Source organism: Artemia franciscana, chromosome 2 (assembly GCF_032884065.1).
Source record: "Artemia franciscana chromosome 2, ASM3288406v1, whole genome shotgun sequence".
NCBI classification, from domain to species: domain Eukaryota; kingdom Metazoa; phylum Arthropoda; class Branchiopoda; order Anostraca; family Artemiidae; genus Artemia; species Artemia franciscana.
In genome coordinates, this window is record NC_088864.1 from 30,980,564 (window position 1) to 30,997,965 (window position 17,402).

At 36.7% G+C, this 17,402-nt stretch overlaps 1 protein-coding gene across 1 annotated transcript in view; it reads right to left on the minus strand.

Moving 5' to 3' along the window:
• Positions 1-17,402, minus strand: part of LOC136040147 (E3 ubiquitin-protein ligase SHPRH-like) — a 98,319-nt gene that overhangs the window by 15,491 nt on the left and 65,426 nt on the right. The window contains exons 12-15 of the mRNA XM_065724264.1: positions 12,641-12,819; positions 9,535-9,635; positions 5,085-5,297; positions 2,188-2,361 (exon numbers count right to left, since the gene is read on the minus strand). Of these exons, the coding sequence (XP_065580336.1) occupies positions 2,188-2,361; positions 5,085-5,297; positions 9,535-9,635; positions 12,641-12,819 (667 nt within the window). The remainder of the gene's footprint in view (positions 1-2,187; positions 2,362-5,084; positions 5,298-9,534; positions 9,636-12,640; positions 12,820-17,402) is intronic.

The following is a 17,402-nucleotide window of genomic DNA, read 5'->3' on the forward strand; positions in this document are numbered from 1 at the left end:
AGTAAGGAGGAACATTTAAAATTAAAACGAACAAAAATTATTCCGTATATAAGGGGGGCTAACCCCCTCCTCAATACCCCTCTCTTCACGCTAAAGTTTAAAAAGTACTTTTGAAAAAAGGTTTTCATTCTAATTACACAGCCCTTGCATTTCAGGAATCATTCTTAAGGAAGTGGGACAAAAGATCGAACCTTTGCGTAAATAGTAGTGTGATACAGAGGGGGTAGCCCCCTTTAATATAGGAACCAATATCTGTTCATTTTAACTTTCAATGCCAGTCCTTACTTTCAGCTCCTCCCTCTGTGGAAATTCCCCCCACAAAAATATATCCATAGGAAGTTCCTCCCACGTAAAATTCTTCCGCCCAGGAAATTACTCCCTGGAAATTCCATCCTCGCTGCGAATTCCCCTCCCGCCCCCAAAAAAAATTCTTAAGATTCCACCTGAAAAATACTCGAACTGTTTAAAAGAAACATCACTTTCAAGGGTGGTTTGTTTCTTTTTTCAGAGACAGAGAGGAGAGAGTGGCGGACCGAACTTGCCATTTCGTAGTTTATCGTAATCATAATTTATGACTTAAACGGCTACACAAAACTTTTTTCAGTATGTGCCCCCCCCCCAAAAAAAAAAAACAACAGATTACAAAAGAAGATTTTATTTTCAAACCTACTAAACAATAAAAGCTTCGAAAATCGGGTCGATCGCATGTTTCAAATGCTTCAAATATGTCGTACAGACTTTCAATTTTTACGCGTCTTTTGAAAAAAAAAATTTTGGATAACAATTAAGATTATAATTACCCAACAAAAGAACTTGAAAAGAAGAAAAGATGAAAGCATGGAATACGAATACATGAAAAATAAAATAGGAAAGTTTTAGAAAATGCAAAAAAAATATTTGCCATTGAAATTCAATGGCACGTAATTGAGTGTTTAAGTGGGAAATATTTGTAATACAAAGTGTTTAGGGCTCATGATGTAGTTTCATAGGGAACTGAGACGAGTTTGAAAAAAACTTGATGCAAGAGTAGAAAGACGGTGCCGATTTGGGGATATAATTCCATGAAATTCATGATATTTTTATGGCTCGGACCCAGAGTTATATATTTGGCTTAATCCAGAGAAAGTCAATTAAATACAAATAAAGACATCACATAGTAGAAAGTACCAGTTATATATATAGCATCTTTTATATATACACTTGTACATCAAAGCAAATTGTCATACTCCTTGGTACGTGTGTCTTTGTAAAATTTAACAGATTAGGTACTCAGACAAACAAATTTAAATTGGCAAATCTTAAAACAAATGGAAAAACCGATGCAAGACAAGAGAGACTTCTAGACAATATTATCGCATTGAACCCAAAAATAAATATGTGATAACATCCTACAGAGCCAGTATGACCAAAAACACTAAATAGACTACATGAAAAAACATCTATATAGTCTAAAACTTGAACTTAAATTTGGAGTAGGACCAGGTGTTGTTCACCCAATCTAGCATCTGAAATTCAGAGGTTTCGTCTGAATTTGTTTAGCCGTTTCTCCAGAATCATGCCGGCTGAGTTTACAGAGTAACACCATTGACCTCCACCTTGATTCAAAGGACTGGTGACACCAGGATTTGAACTCGAATCATGTTTATATAATTGTTAATATTTCTACGTGAATATTTGTCGCGGAATAATTCTTAAGATCAAGCTTTACACTGACCTTGATTATAAAACCTGGCAAAAGGCCAGATTCTTGCGGAGCCACACGAGAGCTTCTAATCTCGTCACGTTCTCTAGATCTATTGGCTATATTTTCTTATTCATAAATTCCTCAAGGGGAAAAAATATGTAAATCTCAAATATTAAAAAATTAATCAAAAAGACGAAAAAATTTAGAGCTAATCTGCTAAACTAAATTGTTCGAAGTTCATTAACAATATTTGTGCTCAAGCACCTCGACTATGATAAACTAATAAAGCATTAACCAAACCAAGTTTAAAGACAAAAGATAAAGAAACTAGTACAGGAAAGGTGATCGCTATAATCCAAAGAATGATGCCTCTATTCAGTTTTGAACATTAACTGTCTAATGATTGCCAATAGTTCTTAGGATAGTTTTCGATCTCTTTTAGACTGCAAATTCTTGGGTCTCACTTATAAACGGTTTTTGTTCTTTCTAAATAGATGGATTACCTTGTTTCCTAATGGTACTTGACAAACAGGACAAAGTTCAAAGTTTAAAGCCCCACGTTTTCCATATCCTGCCTGCTGAAGACTCTCTAGATAATACAGTTTTCCCAATTTTTTCTTCAAGTTGTTTTTGGCAAGGGCTAATTCTGCTTCTAACTTGCTTTTCTGCAGTTCCACCTTAATAAAAGCAAAAACTTCATTAAGTTTGTGGTGGCTTACTAGGATATTGTAAAATTCGTTTCAAGTTTCAAGAGACTCGATGATTATAGACGGAACTAACCAAGATCGCGTGACTTATTCCAAAAGCAATGTAGAAAGAAAGTAGTTGTTCCTTTCTTGGGAAATTGTGAAGCTAGGCAAAACCAACTGTTGGAATAAACTTTTGACCTAATTTAAGTCCCAAGAATGTGTTTAAAAGTTTCTACATCCATTCCTTATCTCCTTTCATATATCGGATAAAATTGTAAAATCTCCTGGACTAGTTTATTTTAAATTAAACTTTAACATAAAGACAAGTTAAACCCGTGATTTATAATGTGGGGCACACGCCCCACCAATGGGGCATGGGCATATTTTGGTGCACAATGGGCAGAATGTGCATCCTTTGGCTGACAATACTCTATGGCGTTTTAAGCTTAGGTGAATATGCGTAATATTCTGAGTAACAACATATAAATATCACAAGGGGGTATCATGATTTTAAAAATGTCTAGGTGAGGCATGGGCCAAAATCGGTTGGGAACCACGGAGTTTTCAATAATTCACCATCGGTATATAGTTGTTTCTAGTTGTCATTATGTTACAAAAATCTTGCTAATTCAGTCAAAGTGGGTGTCTACACTAGACAAGGCACATGTTAAAATATACACAAATTCATACCAACGAGATTTATATAAATGAATTATGACAATAGAGTGTAACTTTCCTATAAGTTTCTACAGATACTGCAATCCTATCCAAATGTAAGAGACAGAGTTAGAAATTACATGGCTATCTGCTTCAGCCAAATTTGGACTTTACATCCATTCCTGGAAGTTTAATTCGCATAGTTTAACAGCTGTCCAAGCTCCTTTACCCCAACTTTTACCCTAAAAATATAATTATTGCACACTATTTTTCTTTAAGAAATATAAAACTTAGTTACTGAAGTTTTCACACAAGAATGATCTCAATAGCGTTTCAATCACCCTTTTCTTATGACTCAGACGCTTAATACGGGTCGACCTGAGTTGCCAATCATGAAAGAAAAAAGAAGAATTTTTTCTGGAGCTTAGGTCTTTTTACCTGCAACACCTTCACTTGTCAAATAATACAAAACAACAAAAGCACACCCTCAAGTTTAGAAAGACTTAATTAAATATATTCAAATGCACCGATACCTCAGTTTGCGTCGGGGTTACGTTCCAAATAAACACGAGGCGAATTGAAACGACAAAATGTGAATTACGATTTTCTATAGCAAATCATGTAAAGATTGAACATAGGTTACAGGGTAACTAAAATACTGCTTTTTCTAAAGAAAATTAAACAAAGTAGACATTAAAAAACAAAAATACCCTATACCAAGTCAATCTAATCTTAGTACTCAAATGACCTATGTCACTCTAGGCAAACAATAAAGGGGTCAAATTAGAAAACAATCTTGCTTCTTTCCAAATAAAAGGTTTGAAGCAACATTAGTTTTAAAGCATAATGGGTCAATTGCATAATTGTGGGGGGGGGGGTTGACATGCCCAGTATCCCTAAAGACATAGTTCTTAGACTGTTCTACTATGCTGAACAGAATAGTTGTCTCAAAATTTTGACTGGATGCGTTTGCAATTATGTTCGGGTCTTGAGAAGGCATGAGGGTTAACAGCCCTATGCATGTTAATTTCTTCTCTTTTTTTTTACTTGGGAATTTATTTTAAATCTGTTCCTTTTGAGTTTCATTTCTTTATTGATAGCGATCTGTAGTAGTTTTACGCTTGGAAGATTACTTGACATAATTTTTCTCATTTTTGGATAAATGGAGCTCTTTACTTTTCTTTGATGAACTTGTTTTATGAAAAGTTTTTTTTAATTAATTACTTAAAAGACAGAACAAAAGAAAACTAAATAATTAAAAGGAAAGATGAATTTAAGTTTACAAAAAGCAGATTTATCTGATAAAAAGGGACCAGAAAAAAATTCGAGACGAATCCAAAACAACACACCCTCGAAAACCTAATGACGCGCAATGAAAATTAGTACTAATTGAGCAACGATGCAACTTTGAAAAAACGCAAAACGAAACAACTCAAAGCAAGGTATTAGTGTACAAGAATAATCTTTTATTATTCTTCGACCGTTTAATTTTCATATACGGCATTTTAAATACCATAAGACATTAAATAATGCATACTGAAGCTTTTTCAATTACTTTGCAGACCAGAGGCAATAATCCATAAACCCATAAAAGCAAGAAGATCAATTGGCCTACAATTAATATTCTTGAATTCTTCACCCATTGAAATAAATTTAAATGACCTTTCTATTTATAGCTAAAAGCTATGTCTCACTTAGACAATTTCAAACCAAATATGATACATCTTAAGTGGATTAAGGTAAACTTCTTCATTGATCTTCTTCAAATGATCATTATCAGCAGCTGAGCTTTCTTAATATGCACTTCTCAAGCATACAAAGCCAGTTAAGGATTCAATGAGTCTCACTCCTAAATTAAAAAGGAATACCATAGGAAAGATTCGAAATAATTAGACTCATTTTCATGATATAAAACCGGTGGGATCCTTCAAACACTGAATACACAAAAACAGGTTTACTGACATACACTTTTTTTGTGGAGCACGAAACTATTGCTACAAATTTATAAGTGAAGCTATCCGATATAGTTTAAAAGAAAAGTGAAATAAAGTCACCTCATAAGGCTGTATAATGTGGATTGTTTCCATTATTTTGGCCCTACTTTCTTCTCGACTATCTTTCATCGCTCTCATAGACGCAGCTGTTCTATTTGGCGGAGGAGGGAGGCTTTCACCTGGGATGCGCAAACGAAGGCGCATCGTTGCCATGTCCAATTCATCCAAAGCCGCAACCTGGTCACTCAAGAAACGCCAGAGCTTTCGAAGATACTGAAAAAAATCATTCGGGTTATTGGCAACATCGCAAGTGGTTCTTACAAAGTAGATTTTAGTGTATTCGTAAGTTTTTAAGCAAAGAAATATCTACTTAAATTTTTAGATTTTTTTTAACAGGGGGATATTGTCGAACAAGTGTTCACAGAATATCGGAAAGGACCCATTCGAAGAAAATTTAAAGCTTTGATGCTCTGTCTCAGCAACTTAACATTCGAGCCCAAAGTGAAGCGCATTTCTGCCCTTTTTTCATAAGAACAACAATTTTGACCAAAAATAAACCCAACATAATTTTAATAAAAAAGAGCCAAGAGAATCAATCTGATTAGAACAGTCGAAAAAATATTTATGCTTCCTCTTTACACCCTTTCAAGAAATTAAATTTTCTTTAAATCTTTTTTTTTACGATCTCTTCCCATCCCATTGTGGGACAACAACTGCTTTTCGTTTGCCCTAGGTCGTTTGCCGAAAAGGACAATCGTTGATAATCTGTCATCCTTCATCAGCAAAAGGTGTCCTGGTCATCTCAACCATTCCCTCATTACAGCCTAAGATAGCGGGATAGAACACACTTTTCGCACAGTCAATCAGACGGACATCCAAAAGAGTTCGTAGACATTTCCTCTGGAAAACATGTAACAGCTTCCGATATTCTCATCTTGGTTCCCAGACCTATTTTCCTATTTCTGCAAACTTTTTTCGACTGTGAAAGAACACCCAAGGCCTTGCCTATTCTAGTTTTAACATCTTCACTACGTCTCTACTTTTAACATTTCTTTCCCCTTAGCTTAAACCCAAATCACAAACATCATTCTAGCAACCAATAATAAGCAAAAGAAATCGAAAAGAAATCAGAAGCCCAACCCTATAACCAAGATCTTGTTATCTTGGTTAACAAACCTGAACATTCACAATTGCATACAGTCAAAACGTTCGTATCATTCTTCGCTCATGTTTGGTAACTATTTAGACAAAATTCTTTTAGTGAATCCCTCTTCTCTCCCTCTATTAATTCTAAATTATTTGGAAGATCGTTCTATATCTCAGGCCCGATATAATGAATAATATGGTGAAGCATTTTCGCTAATATATGCGCCATTTCAAAACTCCTGACAGGACCCACTAAATGTCTAGAAAAAAAAAGGATAAACTAGATTCAACACTTTTACGGTCATAAAATTTGATCAAGCCACAATATTTTTAAAATTCTTTTCAGTATCATTAATTTCATCAACTCCTGACAGGACCCACTAAATGTCTAGAAAAAAGAGGATAAACTAGATTCAACACTTTTACGGTCATAAAATTTGATCAAGCCACAATATTTTTAAAATTCTTTTCAGTATCATTAATTTCATCAACATTTCTTAAGCTAAAATAAATCGATGTATCACATTTTTCAGAGTGACAATCTATAGAAGTTCTACCTTGAGTACATCAATTTTTTCTTCACTTCTTCTCCAATTTTTAAACAAATGTCCTTACACTTTATAAGCAACGCCTTTTAGTGATTAAATTTCACCAATAGTTTCTTGTAGTACTTTCTCTTGGTTAGGTTTAGTAATAGACTGGAGTATCCACAAACTTTTCTAGGATTAAACTGGTCTTCATTGAATTTTTAAATTAATATTCCGTTTTTTCTTTTATCAGTATTATGTTCAAATTACTATTAAATTTCCTAGAGGACTCAGTATCTTCCATGATTCAGTGCAAAAAAAAAAATTTCTCACAGAAACTATCTTTGTTTCAAATGTTTTAGTAGACCTTTCGGTATCCGTAATTTAGTTGGTCTTGTATATCACGTAACTATATCGCGTTCTATCTTGTTTTGCAAATAGCCTATTATATATATATATATATATATATATATATATATATATATATATATATATATATATATATATATATATATATATATATATATATATATATATATATATATATATATATATATATATATACACTAAACCAAAGATCCCATTAGCAAATGGATTTTTGTCTTCCAAACATGTAAAATCTTCTATTCCAAACCTCGTCTGAAATTTCTGTATCTCTTTATTACGAATAGCTGCTATTGTTTCCTTTGTTCTGCACTGTCTTTGCCTATCATTGCTTGTTATTCAAATCGTAGTCAAAACTTCGGACTATTTACAGTCATACAGTCATAATACTTTCATCATCTTCTCGAAAGACATGAGCAATATCAAGATGATCCGACCCCGTGGATTTCACTATGGATCTTTTCAGGTTTTGTTTTTTCTTGATTTTCAACTATGGAGGTACAAATATTCAAAGAATACGCAAGTAACTACTTTGATTAATGATCGAAAATCATCACCAGACCGCAACATTTCAAAATCACTTGCTTGTTTGCTGCTGTTTTCTGGCTTTGGCTCTGCTTCCTTTTGACCTTTAAAAGTACAGTTATCAATAATTGCCTTTATTTCTGCATTTAACCACAAAGAAACATAATACAGTCCTGATTGGACAAGATAACATTCCTGCCTTTCTGATAAAATTTATTAATGAGGAATTTGCTTCAAAAGGAGGTATTTTGATAACTAGTGCCCTGGCCTTGAGGTTTGAAGGCACAATGCTAGCTCTAAAACACCTGGATACTGTAAAGTCAAAAAAGATGCAGTATGGCTGAATTTTTGGACTTTGAGGGACGGCAAGGTTTCTACAACCATAAGTTCCTGAGTTCCTTAAACAGCTGCTGATTCCTTTTTCTGTTTGGTGTGCAATAAAAGTGACCAATCCAACATGGTTTGGGCGAGCTGAATTTCTAATGCCATTTTAAGCCGATTTCTGCCTCTTCAGATATCTTGTTAGTAGCTTGCTCCTTGTACCCATAAGCTTTTTTTTCTCGTAATGATCTTTCAAGTGCCTCTATTTGCAGGAAAAAAGTTCAGCGAGTATTTTTCTCTTTTTCTGTTTTTTCTGCAAGCTTCTATCGCTTTTCTTTACTCATTTTTTTTCCGGCAATCTCTGGTTCTCGAGCCAACTTTCGTAGCTTGAAATGACATTCCTATTTTACAGTCGTTGGTTTGATTAATGATGGGAAGAGTACTTTACTGCTGAAGAAAGTAGGAAGCCCATGAACTCAAAACCTCACACTTCGTAGTCTAAGCCCAGGGCAATATGCCATGAGGCATAACGTAAGTATAGCAATCTTATACTGCCTAAGAGTATGGAGTTAAAAAAAATGGAGACATAGTGATGCTGTCATTTTTATGTATTTGGAAAAGGGGCTATAAACCTCTAATGAAGGGTTTTCGAACAAGGTGATTCCAGTGGTCTACTTTTCGATCTGAGGCCCTTTTTGAAACTATAGATTAATGTTGAGTTGACGGTGAATAGTAGATAACACTCCTAGATTTTTTTTGAGTTGAGTATTTTTTAGCATTAATTTTTTTTAACCGATTTTTTTTATTTTGTGTTACTATGGTCCGAGGATTATTCTTTAATTCGTCGCGGCTACCACTGCAACAATAACATAAGGATTAGGTTCGCAAGGTTTTAAGTTATTATAGCTACTTTGGTGAAGTTATTAGTCCATTAAGAGCGAGCGGAGAAACAATATCAAATCTCCGGGAACACACAGCGAAAAAAACGGATGGGGTGCGGCAGCTTAAGTGACTCAACAGGCAAAGGACATCAAATTACTCCGTCCATCATTATCAGGACACTGTGGCCTTGAAATTATTCTGCAGTATTCAGAACACTAATCGTCACTAATACATTAAGAATGCTTCTTAGTTAAAGTTTTAACATGGCTTAACCTAGAAAAAAGAGACTTTTAGGGACCTGAGAGCTGTTTTTAGGGACTTTTAGGGGCCTTCTCCAGTTTTAGGGACTTCAGGGACCTTGTGGCGGACCTACTGTATGTACTTTAAAACTCAAAGATAAAATTCACCGACCAAATATTCATAAGTTATTTCACGGTGTATATAAAGATTCATTCTTGTCTTTAGATTAATTATTACCTGACCATTAATAAAAACTAAGCATACAGCCAAATTACACATCCTAAGGAGTGCCAGCCCGGGTACCGAAGACCTGATTTTAGTAAGAACCGAAGCCTCAAACGTCGTCGAGGAGCATCACTTAAGAAAAGTTCACACTTTAGGATGTAGGACATATCATATTGTTATGTTCTTTTGTTTGATTCTTAAAATAAGCTTCGGAAACAAAAATCTGATATGCGTCATAGAGCAAACAAATCTATACATACGAGAAACTCTTTCCTGCACAAATCCAACGCTTTGGCAAAATTATGCGACGCTTCGACGAGAAATTCAGGGGCTCGTTTCTTCTTCAAAAATCCGGCTAGTGCTAAAAAAGAGCGGACAGTTTATAATTCATAGTCGTGCACATCGGAAGAAGTGAGATAAACGAAACACAGAGACATATTGATACAATTCTTTAAACTGGCAAAGATATGATGCATAAGAGAAACAAAACGTTATATAATAGTAAGTAAAGTAGTAAGTAAGACGGCACTAGACCCTTAAGGTCCAAGCCGGCGGTGCTGATCCCCGTTTCATGGCCCTTCAGCCAGGAAGTGCCATGGGGGGTTGGGGGCCAACCACCCTGTGCTTTCACACACCCTTCCTGCTTACCTTCCCCAGATCCCTCCAGGTACCCATTTAGAGCTGGGTCGACTCTGGCTGAGCTTACAGAGTCACGCCACTGACCCCCGTCCCAAACTAAATAACTGGTCACAATTGGAATTGAACCCGTGCCCCTTGGACACAGAATTCCCACACCAGCGCGCCAACCACTCAGCCAGGACCGCTTTAACGTTATATAATCATTCTATATGATAATTATGAACAGGATATAATCAAATATACTATCAAGCTGACAAATCTTTAGATTTAAAACTATCAATACAGCGCACTTAATTGAAAACAATTTAAGTTACCTTACGATATTATTAGAAACGTACTTAGTTATACTTGATGTGCAATAAATATTTTCATAGCCTAAAAGAATTTGTCACGTGCAGCTTTCCAATCAAAAAGTTCAGCTGTTTTTAGTGTCATGATCATCAACAATTGGTTTACTCTAGTGTAACTTGTATTTTCAAAAACAAGCTTTTGATTCATATCAAAACGATATGTTCCAAGGCGAGTGATTTTCTATCAATCAGGTCTCCACGTACAGTAGGGTAGCACACAAAATTTCAGGCATTTCTTAAAGAATTTACAAGCAATTCAACAAAATTCTTGAGAAATGTTTACATTTTCACATCATATTTCCCTCTAGATCATCAACTAATTCCTCGTGATATAAATAAAAAGCTGAAATTGTCAAGTTTTAGGCTAAAGCTACCCACAAAACGAAATAACAACTTGCAAAACAAGCTGAAAGAGGAAGTCTCCTCAAGAGGTGGAAAAATGTCGTAGTCCTATAAAATTAAATACATTATAGACGCGACTGGCTTACTTATATCCTGGTACAAAGGAAATAAAAGTATTCGTGCTTTCAGAGGGTAGACCCTATCTCTAAATTATGACATTAAATTTCAATCTTTTCATAAAAAAAAGATTTTGTAGGTTTCAAACTGATTAAGGACAAAAACTTTCTTGGCCCATTATCGGACCCCTACCACCTCTCCCTTCCAAAAAAAATGTTCGGTCCTCTTAGCCCAGGCAATGATTCTTGAAAGTTTCAGCCGTATCGGGAAAAAGGATATTAGCACCATTTTCAAGCCCGTCATCAGGAGACCCACGCCCCAACAAAAAAATATATTCGGCCCTTTTCCAGGTCCCATTTTATGCTGAACCGAATTTTCTTTTCAATTCTGCTTTTACCTTGGGGTCCCCATGGTCAAAGAACTTAAGGATGCACGCTCCAAAGCGGTTGGAAAAGAATGCCTCATTTGGAGCCCAGCCTTTGGGAGGTCCCTGCCACCAAACTAAAATTATTTTGCATGTTATTTAGGGTTCCCTTGGCCCAGGAAGTTACAGTTTTAACGTTTGATCTGCTCCAAAAATAGTTAACTGGCCTTTTGTCAGGCCCTGTTTTCGGAACAGCTATTGTTTTGTTGTTTTTTTTTCTGTTTTTCTTCTGCATTCGGGCCTCCTTGGTTCAAAGACGCAATAATGTAAGTTTTGACGCTATCGGATGACAAAGTATATTTGACTTTTTTCGGGTCCAATTTTTTTTTTTTTTTTTTTTTTATAGCACTTTCAGTTCTTCTTGGCCAAGGACTTACTGGTTCAAGTTTCAAATTAATTAGGAGCAAACAATTTTAATTCTATTTCTACGCTCTATAAAACACTCGTATCTCGAGACTCCCTAACATCTAGTGTTTACACAATGGCAGAGATTAGCTCATATTATCACTCAGTCAGAACTGGACTTGTTTGTACACCTCGTCGCCTAAATTTCTAAGTTTGAGCTTCGCTTATTTGCTCCGAGTTCTATTTGAGCTCTTCTCTGCACTGAGTCATTCAACATCTTGGAACCTAATTCATTTTTCTCAGAGCCAGAATCATATTTAAGCTGGGTGCAACATGACTACCTTTCTACTAAAACGTACATGGTTTTGGGGGGAGGGTGTCAGAAGAAATTACAGGCCCAGCCCCCCTAAATTATACAGATTTGGATAGATTATCCTGAACCATGGGGCTGCGTGCGCCTAGTCCTTCTGACGGCAAATTTGTTCGTGCCTTTTGACCCTTCTTAGCAAAATGCCTGTCGCATTGTTTTCATTTGATATTATTGGGGAATATGGGCGTACTAGGGAACAAAAGCTATAGAGGGGGCTAGTTGTCTTTCAGTCACTCTTTATTCATAGTCATCAATTTCCAATCCATTTAGCCTCCACCCAAGTTCCCATGACCATTCGTTCGCTCTATGCAATATGGCCGAAAAAAGTAATATATGATAGACCCATCGCTCATTACTAAGTCAACACTGCTGCGTGGACTCTGACAATACAAGATACAGTTACACAAATAAAAATACGATATTTTACTCCTTTTTTGAGAGGGTAGAAGATAAAAAACTGCTTTGAAGAAACCAAAAAGTTGACGATTTTAAACAAAGTGAAGGGGAAGAGGGCTTATTATGGACTTTTTTTATGTTTCAAATAAAAATCATTTTTCTCTATTTGCGAATTGTTCACGGGTTCCTTCTGGGCACTGGTTCCTATGTTACGGTATGTGAGCTCCCCTCCCCTCCTCAACTTGTGTTGGGGTCATGGCTGCAACAGTGTGTTCGTCATATTATATCCTCTATGATGAGAGATCAGAAAACCAAAAGTTTCAAAATTTTTTGTTATTTATTAATTGTTGAAATGGAAAAAAAAACTCTGGTGCATAAAATACCTTTAACCATGACAAGGGTCTCCGAGTCGTGCCAGGTTCCTTTTCTAAGACCCTCGATAACACCTTCAACCACTTCTTCTTCGGAATCCTCTTCACTTTCTTGATCCTTTTGAGCATCCATTCGAAAAATCAGTGACTCCAAATCTAAAAGCTTTTCGTGTGCAACACAAAGGTCACATCTGGAAATAAAAGGAACATGAAAAAATAGATCTTAGAATCATATGGTGTCTATCTTCTGAGAAACCATAAAAATATAAGTGGCATAAAATTTCTATTTGCAGTGACAACTCTATTAGCGATTGAAAGTATTGGTGACCCTATTAAATAACAAAAGAGACTGTGGCACAGGAAAATGTCTTTTTCTTCCATTTCGTGGTACAGAACAACAACTTTGGCCAAAATATCATTGACTAAAACTCCTTATACAGCCAATCGAATTGGACATAAACGCGGCTCCCCTACGTTAGATGAAGTCCGACAAACAATCAGGTGCCTGAAAAGTAATAAAACCCCTGGTCCCGATGCTATCCCGGCTGAACTTTACATGTATGGAAGCACAGGACTTGCCAGCAGGCTCCATAACCTAACCTGTCGTATATGGGAAGAAGAGATAGTTCCACGGGATTGGGGAGACTATCATCCTTCCGGTTTTCAAAACAAAGAGGTAAAAACAAAATGCAGCAACTATCGTGAGATCTCTCTCATCTTAATTGCTGCTACAATATTCGCATTATTGCTAAATAATCACTTTCGTGTCCCAATCAATCGGGATTCCGCCCAGGCATGGGAACAATCGACCTGTTATTCGTTTTAAGACAAATCCTTGACCCCAGGGCAAAACACCAGAAACCAACAGTGTCTCTGATCATAGAGTTTACGACAACTTTTGACTCTGTTCTAAGAGATGGAATCTGGAAGACCATGACGAAGGAGGGAGTGCCACAAGAGATAACCAGACTTATTCAAGCATACTACCAGCGTACGCGAGCCCAAATTCAGATCAGTGGGGAGCTCTAATCGATGTTCCAAATAGATTTATGTGTCCAACAGGGATGTATATTGTCTTCTGCCTTATTTAATCTTGCAATCAACTGCACCATGACCAGAGCATATGGTGACCCTATAGTGATTGGTGCTTTTGATGTGAGTAGAGCGTTTGATTCGTCGATTCATGCTCAGGCCCTTTTAGCCGCTTACCAGCAAGGTGTAAATCTCCGTGTCACTAGCGTACTGTACGATATGTATTGCCGTTTAAAAGCGCGTATAAAAATAGGTAACCGCATCACGTCAGTGGTTGTTCCAGTAAACAAAGGTGTCCGCCAGGGTTCATTATTATCCCCAAGTTTGTACAATAACAGTGTTTTAAATGCCCAGGCATGTGTAAATGTTTCATGTATCTCCAAGAACATAAATGTGTCGCTACTTACATATGCGGACGATCTATTAAATCTAAGTCGGTCTATTAGGGGTCTGCAATCGAACTTCTCGATCCTGCGTGATGAATACCGAAAAATAGGCCTGGCTTTCAATACTTCTAAATCTGCAGTTCTTTTTTTCAACGATAGTCCTTCTCAGCCTGAGCACCTCCTGCTGGGTAGCAAGTCAATTACCGTTTCATCTCAAGTCGTGTATCTAGGTTTACCAATAGGCCGTAATCTTAATGAAACTCGTCTACTGCTCGTCAAACACGTCGAGAAAAAACTCCGCACCGCGTATGGGTCTATCGTCGCCAGCAGACTCCTCTTATGCCGAAAGTATCTCGCGAATATGTATGACGCTGTCGCACTGCCGCATATTCTATATATCGCGCCATTTTGGAATTTATTAACTGACACCCAAAAACGCAAGCTCCGGTCCCTTTATTTTAGGTTCGCGAAGTTTCTGCTGCGATGCCCCTTGTGGACGAGAAATACTTATATGATTGATAAACACAGGATTGCAGACCCCAGTATCGCGGTAAACCGGTTGATTTCTAATTTCCAGGCAAAATGGAACCACCCCTGGCTTAAATATTTCAACAGTTCTTGATTATGTATTTTTCCATGTTGTGTTTTAAATTTCTCTCCGCTTTTCTTCTCTTTTTTTCTTTTATTTTTTTTTCATTGTACTCCTTTTGTTCCATGTGAAAAATACGGGTAATAAATATTTTACTTACTTACTTACTTACTACCTTCTTAGGCATTGAAATAAGTGCCAATTTTGTGATCACCGATCTGTACTACGCCGACAATTTTAGGATATTAGCTGAATCTCGTTCAGAAGCCCGATCTGTGCTATCGAAAGTGGCTGAAGAATCCTCTCTGCTAGGCCTGAAGATCAGATCCTCGAAGACAAAAGTCATGGTGTCTAGTATATCTCAACGCCCACCAATCTTACTAGAAAAGTCGCCCATAGACGAGTTACCTGAATTCAAGTACCTAGGCTCTCAGGTAGATCCAATAGGAGGATGCACATCAAAATTTCAGTCGAGAATCCCTTCAGAAACTGGAGTTTTCACCCAGCTAAACGAATCTTTATAGAACCAGAAAAAAGTCCTTTTGGCGACAAGAATAAGGATATACCAGGCCCTCGTCCAGTCTGTCCTATTATACGGCTGTGAGACACGGGCTCTTAAAGAGTCCGGCATACATGCCCTCAACGCAATCGACCATTCATGTCTGAGAAGAATCATTGGCATCAAACTCTGTGATTAAGTCAGCAATGATGAACTCAGCAAAATTTGCCATCAACGTTATTATTTGGCCACTATAATCAAACAAAGAAGACTCCAATGGTTCGGCCATGCACTTCGCCGCCCTCAACACAACTTCGTCAATAAAGCCCTCAGATGTACGCCTCTTCCGGGATGGAAAAAGTGACAAGGAGGAGAGAAGAAAACGTGGCTTACCTGCATCAAGGCAGACCTAGGCCCACTCGGTGGCTTCAAGAAGTATGGACGACGATAGGATAAGTCCTGGCTCAAATTGATTGAGCCATTCAAGAACGACTGAGGCTCTGAACTTACTATAGCGAGGAAGCTACTGGATGCCATGGAGAGCTGAGATGCTTGAGTACAAGTAAGTACAATCCAATCAAAATAATAGCAAAAAATATCTATACAACCTCTCAATTCCCTTATAAAAAGAGCTGATGTAAGAGTTTCCTTTGAAAACGTGAAAATGACATTTCTAAAAGTTAATTTTTATTTTTCGAACCCTCTCCCCTGCAAAATATTTCAAGAAATATACTTTTCCAGGGATGATTATCATTATAGAAATATTATTGTACGTTTATTAAACTTGGATGAAAACAAAGGGGATAGAGAAGTGAGGGTGTACAGTCTCCCTTAAATTTGAGAGTCATCAATCAAACATCTCGTAGAAGCAAACTGTTTTTAAAGAACAATCGTAATCAGTAGTCAGATATTTGGATAGAAACCAAGTATGTCTGAACAGAAATGTTGAGTGAGTGCTCCGGGTGTAGTAGACCCTCCCCCTTATACTTATGCCAGTCCTCGATTTGGTATTAAAAATAAAAAGAAGTCAAATATTTAAAAATAAGCTTTTTCAAACGAAAGCAAAGAACAGCATTAAAACTATAAACGACCAGAAATTATCCTGCAAACAAGGGGGCTATCGATCAATTCAACCTTTACATAAAGTTTATTTGATTTTTTTTTTTTTTTTATGCTTGAAGAACGAATGCTCTAATACAGGGCTTCTTAAACTTTTGTAATTCCCGACCCCATTTATGATTGCGAGTTTCTTAGCGACCCCAACAAATATAAAAGAAAAATAAATTAATATTTTTTGATGATATATTTATTAGGTAACAATATACAGATGCATATGAAAATATATAAATTTAGAATTCGTTTTGGAGCATATAAAAATCTAAAATTGAAATTATAGCAATGTTTTTATTATAGTTTCAAAAACAAAAGTGGATTCTGACCGTCTTAATCAAACAGTTCGTGGTAACGAACTGTAGTAATGAGCAACCAGGCTCAATAGTAACCGAAACTCTAAAAAACGGAATTTTGATACCAATAGTTACATCAAAAGAATGGCATTTTAATGCTGATTTTAAATATATTTCATCGAGATTAGTCTTACCCATCAAAAGTTACGAGCCTGAGAAAATTTGCCTCATTTTCGAAAATAGGGGGAAACACCCCCTAAAAATCATACGATCTTAAGAATCGTATGATTCTTAATCAGAAAACCTTATTGTAGAAGTTTCAAGCCCCTATCTACAAAAATGTGGAATTTCGCATTATTTGCCAGAAGACAAATCACGGGTGCGTGTTTATTTGTTTTGTTTTTTTTCCCCCAGGGATCATCGTATCGACCAAGTGGTCCTAGAAAGTCGCAAGAGGGCTCATTCTAATGGAAATGAAAAGTTCTAGTGCCCTTTTTAAGTGACCAAAAAAATTGGAGGGCACCTAGGCCCCCTCCCACGTTCATTTTTTCCCCAAAGTCACCGGACCAAAATTCTGAGATAGCCATTTTATTCACCATAGTCGAAAAACCCAATAACTATGTCTTTGGGGACGACTTACTCCCCCGCAGTCCCCGTGGGAGGGGCTGCAAGTTACAAACTTTGACCTGTGTTTACATATGGTAATGGTTACTGGGAAGTGTACAGACGTTTTCAGGAGGATTTTTTTGGTTTGGGGGGATATTTGAGGGAAGAGGGGTATCGAGGAGGATCTTTCCATGGAGGAACTTCTTATGGGGGATGAGACTTTCAATGGAGGGGGGCGCAGGATTTTCTACCATTA